The sequence below is a fragment of the Centruroides vittatus genome, unplaced genomic scaffold (genome assembly GCF_030686945.1).
Source record: "Centruroides vittatus isolate TY-2023 unplaced genomic scaffold, ASM3068694v2 scaffold_861, whole genome shotgun sequence".
Classification (NCBI taxonomy): domain Eukaryota; kingdom Metazoa; phylum Arthropoda; class Arachnida; order Scorpiones; family Buthidae; genus Centruroides; species Centruroides vittatus.
This window is the reverse complement of record NW_027122718.1, coordinates 7,669,243-7,686,388: the sequence shown is the minus strand read 5'-3', so window position 1 is coordinate 7,686,388 and position 17,146 is coordinate 7,669,243. Positions and strand designations below refer to the sequence as shown.

The 17,146-nt window shown below is 28.0% G+C and overlaps 1 protein-coding gene across 2 annotated transcripts in view; it reads right to left on the bottom strand.

Annotated features, from left to right (window-relative positions):
• Positions 1 to 16,859, bottom strand: part of LOC136990014 (solute carrier family 12 member 2-like) — a 93,963-nt gene extending 77,104 nt beyond the window's left edge. Inside the window, exon 1 of one of the 2 annotated variants that reach the window (XM_067288334.1) lies at positions 16,374 to 16,859. In XM_067288334.1, the coding sequence (XP_067144435.1) occupies positions 16,374 to 16,787 (414 nt within the window). In that variant the 5' untranslated portion in view covers positions 16,788 to 16,859. The remainder of the gene's footprint in view (positions 1 to 16,373) is intronic. The other variant, XM_067288335.1, reaches the window with a different exon arrangement.
• Positions 16,860 to 17,146: the final 287 nt, after the last annotated feature.

Sequence of the window (17,146 nt, the reverse complement as noted above, 5' to 3'; positions counted from 1 at the left end):
ACTAAAAACGTTAGTGTTAATGTAACAGCGTCGACAGACCAAAACGAAATGATTTATAATTGGCGGTGCGAGCAGACATTTCCTTTTCGACTATCGAAACTTCCCTCAATTTTTTCGAGCAGCCATAATTTTCCCCATTCCGGCCAATCAAATTTCGACTAAATATTGGCGTGTTCCCTTTTTTGTTGTCCTCCATTATGCGATTAAGACTATAATCAAACGGTGGTTTCCTGTGTTATCGGTTCTTCAATAACGGGTCGTCGGGTCCAGCGCTTTGCAACTGTTAACCCGTTTCTATTTATTTATTCTCGAGATTATTATGAATGATTAGCCCGATTAATTTGTTTTTAAGAATTCCTACGTAAATATATTATTAAATATAATTATATTTTTTAAAGTGAAATAAAAAGATTCTATCAAATAACAGAGTGAACTTCGATAAACCAAGATCATTTTCTTCGGAAGTGCAATATGTTAAAAATGTATTGTATTGCCAAATATCAACGTCCAACTGACAATGCTTTTGATTAACTGCATACGATCCTAGCATTATTCAAATATTAAATTAAAATTTTGCTAAAGTTATATATTGATGTTTCTTGTAAAGTCATTGTAATTTGAATAAATTTAATTATGCAAAATAATTCTAAACATACATTCATTACTGTTAATTTTACACAATGATTCGGTGGATTATTGAAAGAAAAATTTAATGGCCAATCACTTGAATATATATGTATATAAAATATTAAAGATTAACATGTTTTAAGTCTAGTTTATCCGTAATTTAGGCCATTTACATATAAATTAAACTTTTCCTCACTGCCATAACGTGATGATTTTCATCAATCTAGGCGATAATAATTTGTTTTAAACTAGAACAGATAGATTATCAATGATACATTCGTCTAATTTTTTAGCTTAAATTGCTACAGGTTCATAACAAACTTCATAAACTTACAATTTTTTTACATTTAAAAAATGCTTAGTAGACAGTAAAAGGTCCTTTTTAAATCATATCCATCAGATGAAAAAATGCACTCAAGTGTTAAAGTCAATAGCAAGTATTGATTTCTTGAAGATTCGTTACTCTTTCCAATCTTATAATAACAATAATAAATGTAAAAATATCATAGAATTATATTCACAGCGACTAGACGAACATTCATTGCAATTTGGACTGATTCCAAAAGGTTTTATTAAAATAAATCTCTCGTAACATCGATTGATTTATGCTTTTTGTAATATCTATTAATTACCCTTTTCTAAAAAATTTCAGATTTTTATAAAATTTACAATCTCACGTAAAATATTCATTATAATTGAAAAAATTCGTGGAAAAATCTTCAACTAAATTAAATCAACGAGTATTATTTTCCTTCTTCGATAGAATAATTTAATTTAAAAAGACGAATTATTTCTAGTAATTCTGCTCTACTTTATATTAATTTAAAGATAATAAGAAATTGCAATTGAAGCAATTTTCAATTGTGCAAAATCCAATTTGTCACACTATTTTTGTTTTATGGTAATTAATAAAATCAATGAACCGACGTAGAAAATAATCATATTAATAAAATAATAATAATAAAATTACATTAAATTTAATATAAAATGATTTTTATTAATTATTTTTTTCTGATAAAACTTTAAATTTTGCTTATTTTACACCCTTCAAGAAGTAAAAATCGTGAAGGATCGTATGCCATAATAGAATGCCAAGAGACTATAAACAAAGAAAATACTTATCTTATGCTATCTAAAATATGACAATAAGAATTACAATTTGTTATTATTATAAGTATTTATGCTATAAATTAACATTTACTCTGATATAACAATAAGCATTTTTTAAAGATAAAAGTACTATTAATATGGCTACTAATCCTCGTAACGTTTATATAATAGCGGATATTCTAATAATACAAATTTACATACATCGAAAATTACATAAAAAGTATAAATTTAATTATTAAATAATAAAAATTATTCAAAACTTCTTTACAACTTTATCATACAAAACTGGAGTTTTTTTTTTTTTTAAATTTATGTTAATAAATTTTCTTAGAAATAACTTTTAAAATATTTTATAAAATAAAAAATAAACGTCACAATACGAGAATAATCAAAGTGTCACGAATAACTAAGGAACTTCACGACATTAGGCCAAATACTCAGAGCGTGTTTTTGGATCTAGGCCAAAATGACTTGTTTGAGCAAAAATTGTGCAATTTTAAAATAGAAATTGCGTATATTCGTATTGTTTAAAACATCATAAAATTAAAATTATGATGAATTTTTCTTTTCTTAATTAACTTATCATCAAATTCTTCGAAACTCTTCGGATTAATTTTACATTGTTTCGGTTTTACAATAAAGACATTCGTTTCTAATTCGTAACGTTTTCGCTATTGTGAAGGAAGGTCGAATGATATCATAATAATAAAAACTCTTCCTGGAAGATGATATTTACATTTTATGTAATTAAAATTTTAAAATGACGCCATTAATTAAAAGAAAACTCTTAAAATTTTATTTAAAATAATAATAATAATAATAAATTTTATTTCGTTTATATTTTCGTGAAAATTTCAAAATCGTAAATTTATATTTATACAATTGAAATGTTTTTATGTATTCGTAAAACGTGCATTAATTCGTGCATACTCGAAGTAATTTCGTATGCTTGCTTGCCAGAGAAATTTGAAACTATTCCTTTCTGTTTTTATATTTTTACTCATCAAAAACAAAAAAAAATCGTTAAATTTTTCACGTTTTTCTTACTAAAAAGTTAAATAATCTCATTTATTTCGTTCCAAAATATTACATTATCTCTATTTAAATCCTAAGACACGAGAATTATTACTATTATTTTTAATTGACTAAAGTAGAAAATATTAAAATCCGTAATTAAGAAGAAGAATATTCGGTTTCTAACGAAACCAAGTAAAAAAAAAGGGGGTGGTTTTAATACAAAATTTAAAATCTTTTCCTTGAATGAAACCATTCATAAATTTCTAATTAATAAGTACGACTACAGAATCGTCGAAATCGAAAAACACATAACGTAAGGGAAGCTTGTCACGTTTCTTGTGTAATATCTTAATATTCTCACGTAGTCTGGTACGTATCACGTGTCGTATACAAGTCGAATCGGTGGCAACCACGTGATTAGATTATTAAGTTTTCGTAACGCTTGAATACGTCGAGAGCAAAGTCAAACCGGGAACTTCAATTAATGCTTAGTATATACGTACACAAATACTGTACATACATAAATTGTACTAGAATAAGCCAGTTTTACAGAAAAACCTTGACTTATAACCTGGCACTCGACATACTTGTGCCTCGTCTTTCTCGTATCTATCACGATTTTTTTTTAAATTCACGTGACAAAACGTCATAAAACCTTCTCCTAAATGGACCCGTGATTAACAACTAAGTATGACTTTTTATGACCTCACGCGAGTCGAAAGTCACGACCTTAACCTCACGTCGTGTACGTGACGTTTAGGTATAGAAGCTTCTATATTTTCAATTTATAAAAATATTTAAAAATTCTAATATATAATTTACAGTAAGAAAAATTCCCCCAACGTGACAACCGCGTGTTAAGGAACTATTTAGAAATACGATAAAAAAGATTTACTCGAAAGTTATGTCAACAATTTAATCTAACATTAAGAATCTCGCCTTAAAATGTTAATGTTGATGGAAAAATTATCAAATTGACGTAGATAAATGTATAAATAAAAGGACTTTTTGGATTATTATTGTTTAAAAATGTTTAAAAAAATTGCACGCATTTTTATTCTTTCATTTTTTAACAACTAAATATGCAAAATTACCACATTTAATCCCGTACTTTGATTATTTTTCCGCTGTTTCTAGCGATTCAAACTGTTGTACCACCTAATGGCTACATTTATACACACTTCTGACATTGAAAACGAGTTTATAAAGATTAATTTTACATATTAATAACATTTTAAAATCATATATATCCAGGAATATACACATTAATGCATACAGGATTTACATTTATGTACATCTACTTGAATATATAAATGCGATGGTCTTAGAGTTGTTCCAATGCTTTGATTATAAAGTGTTTGTTAAATTTACATAAAATATGTACTAAAAACTTTTACAATTAACATTTTAAGTTTATTAATATATTATAAATTGATTTATTTTGATAATAATAATAATAATAACAACAACATTAAAAGTATTGTGCAAATATCGCGCAGACTTCTCCATTTCATCAGTAGTACACCAGCAAATAAATTTGTAAAAATCTAGATTATATCTAAAATGATAAAAATAATTCAATCTTTTAAGAGCCCTATATCTAAAAATAATCTTTATTTAATTAATGTTAAAGGAGAAATTATCAAATATCTTCATCTCTTAATCCATGAAAGTTAATCTTGGATTACAGCATCCAAGAGCAATACAAGATAATTAATACTTTAAGAAATGAAGGTTTAAATGGATGTAGAAATAATAAAAACTTTTCATGTCTTCGTTTTAATTCAGTTGCAATTTGATAGGTCATAATTAAAAAGATTCATCTGGTAATCCAACATTTAGAATTGGATTAGAGGATGAATTCCTTTTAATAAAAAAAAAAACATTTTCATCTAAATCCAATACTTAAAGTTGAATTTTTAGATGGACATAAAAGTTATTTTTTTTTTTATTTCTTTATAAAATTTATTTTAAAAATAACTTTAATGTTGTAAAATTTATTGCAAAGGTTGTTGTATGACTCGAGTTTTAAACCGGTCTCTAAAATTCAATTCATTACATTAAATCAAATGTTTTTATCAATTTTATCTTAAGTTCATTTATAAATTTTTATTGACGTTCGATGCAATAAATAAATAATGAACCGATAGGTATCAAAAGTTGTTTTTTTTTCCTAAAAAATTCATTTTAATTTAAAATCATTTTCAATAAAATTCAATTATCTACAGTAGATATGTATATTTATTCCAGTGAAAACTCCTACCAACGTATGATGAGAAATACACTAAAAGTATTGAAATATTTAAATTTTATTCTCTTCTTTGTCAGTTTATGAACTAGATTTTCGTGTAAAAAGAAATATACGTTTTACATTAATATAATTTTCAAAAATTTACGTATTATTAGCTTATCAAACTTTATTAATAATCTAGGTTATGTCAGTATATTTGATAGGCCATAATTAGGTTCGCATTGTTAAATAAAAACGTCAAATAATCCGTAACCCATTCTTACCAGCTTAGTCCCTTTCTGGTATTGGTAAACTTATATAAATAGCCTACATATATATATAAGGATGTGAAATATTTCACAACATTTAATTATAAGTAAGTTACTTAAATTATGCCGTTTAAATGATATGAATATAACAATAATTTAGAAAGAGTGAACGTTTTCATTCAATGCAAATGAGTGTTTGACTTGGTTTCGTAAAGATCTTCTTTGAAGGAAGTGGCACGATTTTTATGAGTGAATATTGAATTAAAATATTTAAAAAAAAAGTTTCGAATAATAAATTTCTTTGACTTTTTCCCTGTATAAAAGCTTTTTTTTTTTTTAATTGTTTCACCTTTTCCGCAAGTTTGTAATATCATCTCATCTCATGTTGCAAGTAAGGGGGACGTTATAAAATATTTTAGAAGGGATATAATTATCTCCTGTACCTTATATATATTTTAAATTCTCAGCATTCATCCTTACTTACCCTTTGGACTCGTCGCATACCTATGTAACATAGAAGACGAATGAAATATTTCGGTTCACCATGTTAAAAACTACGACTTAAAATACCATAATGAATATAACAATCGCTCATTGTACGCTTTGCTATTTAAAACTTCTAGAAAGTAATGCAATGAGGAAATATATAAAAGTATGAATGGCATTGTTTCGTAAGTGTCAAGATTTTTAGAAGATGCTTACAAAAGATTTATTTATATTCTTTACTACGACTCGACAATAATTTGGCACGAAATGTACTTTAAAAAAAACAGTTTCCATAAAATCCAAAATGGAAACGAATGCTATATATATATATATATATAAATGGATATTTATGGATGTACTACAACGCGTGAACTTTTTTGTATGATTACGATTTTGTACATCAAAGAAACGCCTACAAGCGAGTTAAGGAACAAAGTGACCGCTAACCTGTCTTGAAATTAAAGGTGGAGTTCTTAAAGACAAGCAATCAGACAATTTGGGTTAGAGTGACGTCAGAAAGTTACTCCCTCGGGTTAAAAAAATTATAATTTAGCAACTTAGAAGGATCAAACTGTGAACCCATGACAGAAAAATGAATAAAATTCCAAAAAATTTATAAATATGAAGCGTATCAACTTATATTTCCCTTCTCCACCCCCCATTTTTTTAGACGAGAAACAAGGAAATAAATTCCTGAGAAGAAAAGTGATTAAGGAGGCCTACTTTCCAGGGTCTATCATTAATTCATAAGATCTAAGATTTGTATCTGTTAACTTACACATATCTCGAGGCGTGGTATTACAATATGAAAATTCGTCAACTAGAAATAGTAATAACATATATTGACGATAAGAGTTTAACTTTCTTCTTTTTTATGTGTGTTTTTTTATTTTTATAACATAATTTTAGTGTTCATATGACGTATCTTTAAAATTGAAGCATGCATCTTTCAATTGAATGTAATTCGAGAAAATTGATCAATAAGAAAGATTATTCATTTGATGTGTTTTCAGTAATTTAAGAGTAAGGGTGATGAATTTTATGAAAGTCCTTTCGTTCTAATTGAATAGATGCATAAATATACCGTTAAACAACGGAAAATTTACGAGGGATTTAATTTAACGCTCGAAGGAGGACGATGTATATATGCCTTTGGCAATCTTTGAAAAGATGGCACAGTATATAATGTCAAAAATCCACATTAATGCCAAGTTTGATAGTGGCAGCGATGAATAATCAGATGCACCATTCAATAATACGAAGAATTGAAGAAAAAACACGCGTGTCCATCTTAGTTACTCAATCTGTGATCAAGAACCACAAAATGGCATTAAGAAAAAAAAAAGAAATATAATCGATTGTCATTCAATTTTATATTCAATAGTTGAAAAAGGAAAAGAGCAATAAACGAGAAGAGCAAGTGGAATACAAGATTATTATGCTGGAAGCAGTTTAATCCATTTGAAGACAGGTTCTTTGTTGCTCGGTCCCTCGGGCTTCTAACAATATGCGGTCATTGCATGATTAAACCAAAATAACGTTATTTGGGGTCGAGGGGTACTACATAACAATAATTTATTTGCTGATACAAAGCGTAACGTTTGACTATAAAAGGCAAGAAAAATGTATGAACACGCAACATACATCATAAAATCATTTTGATGAATGCGTTCAGAAACTTTTGTAATGAGCAATAAAGATTTCATAAAATTAATTTTAATTTGTAATGTGTAATCTAAGATGTAAATCTTTATAAATTATTATTTAATTCTGACATTTTTAAATTATAATGAAAGATTTAGCGAATAATATCTTCTTGCACTGTAGTAACATCTTTCATTAATACGTACTGTACAGTAAAATATATTACAATTATATCTTTGTAAATATTTTTTTAAAGTGCGAATACTTTTACATTTTTAATATTAAAAATTATATTAAATTTTAAAAAATAAACTTTTACAATATACTAAGATTTCTGTAATTAATGCCAACATTTATTTATCTGTTTTTCGAAGCAGAAATGCAAAAGAAAACATTAAAATACTATAATACAGTTACGGTATTCGTATAAATTATTGATATTCCAATAAACAAATGGTGGAAATTTACGTTAATATATTTATACCAATTAAATTTAAGTAAATTTTAACTACTTGAACTATTAACTATTTTAATTTTACAATCAATTGGCGAAATCGAATGAAGATTCTTTAATTTTTATTAGCTTATATGCATTTTATTTTATAGTTTGTATGAGTAACAGAGTAATTATGTCCCTATTACAATAAACTTTTTCTTGTACGTGTACGGTTACGTTACAAATAAATAAATCCGAAGTTGCGCCATTGTAAAAACTTAACATTTCCAATTCAAATCTTCGATATAGAGATAAAATTCGGCACATTCTCTTCATTTATTTAAAATTATTAATGTATATATTATCGAAACGGATGCAAAACTTATCCAAATTCCCTAGCACATTATTAAATAAAGAAGTTTTTCGTTAATATTGGATAAAATAAACATCACAAATGAAATTCTTGTGTGCAATATTACTTAGGATATCGGTTAGAAGACACTAGATTATGTTAAATAACTACGTTACCATTCAGTATGAAATATTTTAATGTCGATCATATCTAAGAATATTAATCAATAATTAAATTTCGCAAAATGTATCATTTAACACATAGAGTGTACAAAAGTAAATAAAATAATTATTCACCCTATATACGAAGATTACGTAAGATTACGTATTTGCAAATACAGCAGTTGTTAAAAATTGCTAAAATTATGCAAAATTTTTATTATTTGCAGCTAAAAATTTTTGAAATTGTTTACAAATCGAACGACTTTGATCATACGACCGACCTATATTTATTTATTTATTAGCAATTGAATAATTTCGAAAATTTCTACTCCGAAATTCTTCGGGGTTAACATTGATTTTCTTCCATTCGGTTTTGAAGTTTTACGAGAATTTAATCGGATGGTGAAATATTAAAATGTCCATTCTCACGAAATAAGGGCTCAGGGCTATATGAACCCACTGACCAATATGGTATGGTATACAAATCATTATTTTTGTGACACAAATTTCAACATAACGAGTTATCGAAATCGGAGTTTGCCCTTGTTACAAATCGCCTACGTGACAGAAGATCGAGCAACCAATAGAGAATGAATTCGTAAACGGGACACATTTTGCATTAATTCCATTCGTGTTGAACTGGTGCAGTGGTGAAGCACTTCTTAACGTCCCTCCCTCTCGCATTCTATCGAGAACTGAATCAAATTCTAAATTAAAAATTAAAAAAAAAAATACAATTTCGCTTTACAAATTTAATATTTACAATATATTTATCATTTTGTTGAATTCTTCTAACATACAGTAAACTCATTCCATTATAAAAAGAAGTAATTTTAAGCGCTGGAGATCGCAAGCTACAAGTTGAAAATTTCATACAACGATACAAATTTCTTAATGATTCAACTTCGAAAAACGTTGCTTACTTCTTTAATTAACGTATTAATATTTGTAAAAACGTATAAAATTTGTATAATAATTTCAGAAGAATTTCTTTTATCGAAGTGTAAAGGATGCCAGAGAACACCTTAATCTTAACTAGAGAATACGCTAGTTAAGATTAAAGTATTCTATAGTATTTTATATAATTTATTGCGATGGGAAGATATAATTTCGATTTATTAAGAAATATATATATAGAACTTGTAAAAAAAAAAGAGATTTTCGAAACTCGAATTATTTACAACAGATGCTACTAAGTCTATAAAACACATTTAGTCATGCACATTAAAAGCGTTTACAGCTACAAGCAAGAGTTTATTATATATTTCTAGTACAGAATAACTTAAAACGTAGATGTAAATTAACAATTTTTCGGCCACAATCACATAAATTTTCTATTACTTTATAACGTTCGAAATTTATGGAAACAGGTCATTCCAAAAATTGAAAAGAAAAATCTCACTTGACGTGACCTACTGGTCATCTTTACTTTTCACCCGTAAAAAAAAAAGGATCAAATTACTTATTAAGTTACCGATTTTTGCATCATATTTGAAGAATTTGGAATGAAAACAGGATAAATTCCATTTTAAAATGATCGTTTTATAGTCACATAAAACGTACTGACGATAATGGAGTCACCTAAAGCACCTGCTTACTGTTTATATATATAAAAATTATTCCGGTTTTTGAAATGAAAGGGCGGCAGATGATGTTTATTGTGTTCCTGGTATCTATCCTGCCCTTTATAGAAGTATTATAAAAAGATACAGTATGATTAGGAAGCTGCTTTTAATGGTTGGCAATCTGCTCCTTCGTTTGTTCGTATTTTTGCTTTCTTTTTTTTTTCCTGGGCTACGGGTGTTTTACGCCATTTTAAAACTACCTCCTGGGTTATGATGCCACGAAGTATTTATTGGAATGCCTCGAGTTACGAACAAAAGGATTCAAGATTCAAAAAAAAAGTGACTATAGATGCTATTCAAACACGGATCTCTAAACAATAAAAGATTTTTTTTTAAGATACGTAATTAAAGAAAAGTAATTTGTGTACTTAATTTATTGACTTCGATTTAAGTAAATATAGGAAAAAATTCGAAATTGCATTAAAAAATGTCAGGTGAAATTTCGAGGAAATCATTTACATAGAAAACAGTTTGTTAACAAGTGTAAATGAGGAGGAAGTTCTTTTTTTTATATACGTCATTAAAATATTTAATTGTTAATTGAAAATATAATTAATTTTGAATAAAATATTTAAAAAAAAGTGATTGAAAGTAGTAGTTATATACATACTATTGGCTACTGTTTATATTCACCTCAATGATTTTCAATAATAAGCACATCACCGCTCTCATTGTATTGAGGGGGTAGGTATACGTTTACAAAATAAACGTCCTTTGGAATGTTTCCAAACTTGTGTTGAATTTTGAAAATTCCTAGAAAAATTTTAATTTGTTTCACTTCACGTGTAACGAGAAATCGAAAAAATTATAGAAGATTTCTATGCCTTTTGACGATTTATATACTCGAGTGGAATCGTGTTTGGGCGTTTTAACGGCTGTCCAACTAACAATGTCTTACGCTATGAATCACTGCTCAAGAATTAACCTTTGCCAAGAACTTGAGTCATCCAACCAATTATTAAGTTGCGATTTTCTAAAAGGATTTAATTCGCACGTCTTTCTGTCGATTCTACGTATCGGTTAAAACCGAGAAGGTGCCGCTTATAAAGATTATTTACATCTCCCGTACATCGACCGGATTGGAAGTAGATAGTATCGCCAAGTAGAAGATGAATGGAAGAAACAACCAAAAAATAAATTTAAAAAGAAAAAAACACAAAAATGCTTGCGTAGGACAAGCTTGAAGCGCAACCTGAAGAGGTGAACGCCTTGAAAATTTTATCGAGTGGATGTTTACATTGGAAATATCTCGAGTATTTCTTTCACGAATAGTTATTTAAACTTAAAAATAATCCTAGAAAAAGCTTAAATATTTAAAAAAATAATAATAATACAATTACGCAATTTACTAATTTAATTCCATAATGATAATTGCAAAGCGTGTAAAAATATACATTAAAAATAAACGTTTTAGAAATTGTGTTAAGCGTATTATTTAATCAAATAATTACACAATAATGAAATATTAAGTTTATGACCAGATATTAAAATTATATACTTATAAAATTGCCAAATATGATCCGGATCATCCAGTTTTTGTATAGAATTATTCTAGCACCCATTGCTAAACACGTTCGACTGCACCTCCTTCTCAACGCGTCCTCGGGGTGGGAAAGATTAATTAGGTGTTCGAAACATTACCAAAATAGGACAGACAAACAACGTACGAAAACGAATATATGACATAGAAAAAATAAAAAAATAAAAAAATTAAGCGCAAGAAACGATTCCCGCATATAACCGATTAATAATTGTACAAAATTATCAATTTGGGGTTATATATTTACGTAAATGCCGAAAATCTTTTAAGTCCAAAGCGTGTATACAAGCAGGTGTGTAGGTCACTGGACTAGGTCGAGGTCAATTCCGAAATCGCTTTTTCTAACATCTTTTAGATATTGAGTGATGATGTAATTTTACATAATCAATCAATCATTATTTAGAGTAGAGAGATGCCCACATATTTTGACAGCAGAGAATATCGAAACGAAAGGAGGAAGAAATAAAAAAATGTAATAAAAAAAAAACACTTAAAATAATTATCATTATCTCGTTATCACACTTTTTAGTATAGCCCAGTATTCTGCATTCTTGTATTGACGCTTGTTATTTATTATTTTTTTTTTTACAATGTAAACTTTTTATTTTAATAAATAAATTAAAAAAATAGTAATAATTTATTTAAAATATAAAATAAAGTATTTACGAAATGATTGATGACTCTACTATTCGACCAAAGATGTCGAAGATAAGACACATATTCGCGGTATAAACATATTATTTTCTATCAAATAATAGACTTTCCTTCAACGTATACAAAAGAGTTTTTATTTTATTTTTTTTTTTTTTCCTTATCGAGAAATTTATTTACTAAATTTTAATTTTATAAATCAAGAACTTATATTTCTTTCTTATAAATTAATCTACAAAACATAACTTATAGAATTAATATTTAAATCAGGAACTTTTTCAATATTTTGATTACAAAATTTATTGATATCAAAATTAGGACATTTTTTATTTATTTATAAAATAAATTTATATTTAAAAAAAATCATTCGAATTTTTTTTTTTATTTTTATTTTTAAATTATCCATAAATTTATTTCAGTGACATTACTAAAACGTTACAAAAGTAAATTTATTATTTATTAAACGTAATAAATCATTAATAAGATTATATTTCGGTAGTATTTAATTATTAAACAAAAGAGAATTTAATAAATAAATAAAAAAAAGGCTTTTTTATACGTAAGATCCTGTACTTAAAGTATGATTTGCATAGCATTAAACATACAAATTAAACGGTTCCTGTCAAATTACACGATGCATTAAATTTATCATTCCTTATCTGTAATGTTTTTTTTTTCTTTTCTTTTTTTGGAACCGGCACTCGAGTAGAATTAGCATAAGTCATTAACACATAAAAAACCCTTCATTCTAACACTCTAATTTACTTCCAACAATCTGTCACGACATTTCACTCATCATCAAATCCGTGAATTTCTTTTCAGTCTGATGCGAGAGATTTTAGAAAATAAGAGCATCCCTGAATAGGATGATACCATCACAAATGGGACAATTTGATTGATGGGAATATTATTAACAATACAATGTACAGTGTGTCCCCAAAAAAACTCTATACAATGGTAATAAATATATTCTCTAATCTTAACAAGATTCCGTTGAGATCGTATATTCAAACAATCGTCTACAAAACGAGACTACTTTACACTCTTTTAAAAGAATGCAACTGTGTACAGAAGAGACTTAACAACTCCGTATTGCAACAGAATATTCCGCACGATCTTCTAAAAAGTAAAACTTTATAACAGTTATAGCACATAGAATATACATTATTCTAAATAATCCTTCGGACAGTGAAATTGCGGGAAGTGTATAAAATATTCTACACCAACCGCAGCCCTCGAGGTCCTAATGTGAGGTCCCCGGAAGGCTGTGACAACGTCATTTTGTTTTTCCGTTTTCTGCCTCGTGTCATTATGCAATTCTAATTAAGCTGATATTCGTGACATTCAAATTAAACTTGACCAGTAAAAAAGATAGAATAAACTATATATTACTAGTTTGCGTGACATTAGCGTATATTATTTTAGTACTTAATGCAATAAAGGTTACGGAGTATGTTAGTATTTAGCAAGCTTATAGCCTGGTAACTCTATGAGAAAAAATACATGCAGAAAACCAAGTTTCCGCATCCAGAAAAGTTCGCTCATCACTACTCTACACGATCTCCTAAAAATTAAGATTTAGAGAATATTATGTACAATATTCTAATGAGATTATGTAGAGATGCACGTTATTGTAATTAACACGGTAAAATCTTTACAGTTGCTAATCAGATTTAATAACTTATGCGAGTTAACGGTATAGGGAAAAAAAACTGTTGGAACAAATCCACTAATAGCTTAATATTCGTGTTAATTAATAGAATATGGAAGCTGCAGAGGTCTGGTAATTCGCTAAGAAAACATAATCACAGTTGTGGGTGTCCCGCTGTTTCGATTAGAGTCGACATAATACAGGAAATGCACCAAGTGACTTTCGTGAAGAAAATGGGAAATGGAAGTATATCCGATAACAAAATGCTGTTAGCTATAACTCGACTGTCGATCGCGTGATAAAGGATTTATGAAAAAAGTTTAATAGGATTGTTATCAGACTTTTCCACTTTTTATATAAAAGATCTTCTTCAGAATGACCTAAATTTTTCAAACAGATACTTCAATAATCTCTAATAATTTAAAAAATTCCATTTCTGGAGATTAAAATTTTCAAGATTATATATATATATATTCTATTTTTGAAAGTGATTAAGTGAAGGAGTGAAAGTGGCCTTCGACGTAAACAATATTATCAATGCAACACGTGAACGTTCGTTAATAATGAGCTATTCGTTTATCGAACTACCCCCGACAGATTTATAAAAATTTGAATATATACGTTACTTTCTTTCATTGGTTGATAATATAACAGAAAATAACCTGTTAGCTTAAGTACTACAAAAAAATTTTTGAATGTCTGTAGGGGTTTCATTTGTTAACAACAGAACTTATTTTTTATCGGCACGTGTAGAATCCATTTCCGGAACCCTTCTTTCATTCCAGGCTCTTGTTAGAAACAAAAAGAAATAATAAACTATCCTAAAAATTTAAGGCAAAATTCTCCAGTATAGTATCATAATAAAAAAACAGTATAATTTAGTTTTATTTTAGCTTGAGATCCAGTACGTCCAGTTTAATTTAAGATCATACAGTACTAAAACACGGTATACCTTTTAAATTTATTATGTGTTAAATATTTCGTAGTTTTATTAAACTATTTATGAATAACTTTCTTGAAAGAAAAATTAATTGTTTAATTTTAAAATGGCGGAATTTATCACGCACCATCCTTTATTTTTCAATTTAAAAATGTCATTTGTCATTTATTTACGTCGTTTTACCAAAAACTACATGATGTATTCATAATTTCGATTAACTATTTAAACATTTATTTATAATTTTTGGAATGAAAACATTAACTAAATGAAATCTTGTGGTTATTTTGTAATAACATGCATTAACTAATTAAGAGTTATGTATAGAAATCCAAATTATGTCCAGAATAATTCGCAATTTTATTTAATTACATAATGAAAAAATGAAAGATAATTAATTATAAAATACGTAATCATCAATTAAATACAAATAATACGAAAAAGATTATTATATTTCAACGAGTTCTTTTTTACTAAAAAGAAAAAAAAATCGTTGCTGAGTTGACATTTGGCAATGTATATCGTCCGTAAATAACTCGAAAACATGAATTTAACTAGAATATATTGTAGAAAAATATTTATTTTTATATAAAATTGTTAATTTTTTTCTTTTCAAGATTAAATATTATTAAAAATAAATAGCGACTCGACTGTCGGGTGTAGGTAAAAACCAGTAAATCTGTAAACCTGATCCGAACCAGTGTAAATAACCTGTGATCCGCACCACTGTGTAGACGATTCCTTTGTTAGAGAAATGAGAGAAACAAAAAGATTTTAAGTGACCCAGAATGACCTTTCGAGTGGACAGCTGTGACATTATAAGGTAATTTATCTTTTCTTCTATAACAACCAATTTACTCCATTGCTTTAGTATAATACACAGAACTGTCCATTCGGTTCCTTGGGTAGGAGATTGGAAACATTAAACTTTTACAGTGGTATTTATTAAATGTTGCGTTACATTTTTTTTTAATTTAAAGTAAAATCAATTATAAAATTATAAGTTTAAAAAATATATTCTAAAAAAGAATATATATTTTTTTTAAATTTATATTCGTAAAAGTCACGTATACTTAACATCACTTCGTGTGTTAAATTTTAAAATATATTTAATAAAACTATTTAAAACAATAAGGAAATAACCTTTTTTACACTAAAAGTAAGAAAATATTTATAAAATGAACTTAATTTTATAACCTAAAACACAAAAATCACGCTCCTACATTTATTCAATGTTATAATGTAAACACGAATAAATGAAAAAACAAATAAATTGTTTTATTAAAATTTAACAATTAATCGGCGCGAGTAAAAAAAATTAATTAAATGAATAATTAACTTAATTATTGTAATTATGATTTATTTAAATTTACAGCGATTTTCTAGTTCTATTACCTTAAACCAAACAATAGTTAATTATTGTTTCAATAATCAAATATTATAGAAATAGATTTCAGTTATTATAACAGTAAATTTTCATAAATTACAATAAAATATACAAAAATTTCTATGTCGGTTGTAACGTTTCTCGTACTGTACGTTATCAATAGGTAAACATAGTATAACCGGATAGAGATGTAGTGTTATATACACGTATTTCGAGGACTATAGGTGTGAGGAATACAAAATGAACAAACCTTGTTATCCTGAGACATAGTGAGGGTGGCATTATGAAGTTCATCTAGAGTGGGACGATTAAGATGCCCGTGAACTGACATGATGTTCCTGTAATGATCTAGTCTAGGTAAGGCTTCTCTAGTATAATGTCGAAGACTTTGAATATTGTGAGTGTCGTAAGTGTTATAGGTAGAGTGATGAGTAGGAGATTGCCCTCTTCCATTTTCGGATCCGTTTGTCTTTTCACCATCCCCGTCATCTCGACTGGCATGTGTTAAAGGTGTCGTTTCGTTAACGAAATCGACCTTAGCTACCTGGAACCTCGATTGTTTGGGATCGCTCTTCGATCCTTTTCCGTCCATTTCGATCCATTCACCGTTCCTAGTTGCGATTTTTGGAGACACTCTTTTGTCGACTAGCGACTTCTCTTCCATTGTTCGATAACGTTGTTGACTGTCCCGCGTTCACAGCTTTATTTATACTCGTCGGAAGTAGTCGTGCTGTTACTAGTAAGCTATAGACGGCGCCACTAATGGGGTGGCGAACTACTTCCTGGAAAGAGTCTGGCAACGTGCAACAGTTGGGTTCCCACTTTTACGCTATTATATGCGACGTAATTCGATTGTACCGAATAACTCGTCACTCGTGAATCATTGCATATTGATATCCTTTCTCCGTTCTATGCATTTCTCTCCCCCCCTTTAACGTATTATATCGTTGACCCTCCCCGGTAATCTTATGTAAGAAAGGAAGCTGCTCATCTGTCTTACAATTAGTATTCAGTGCGGATACT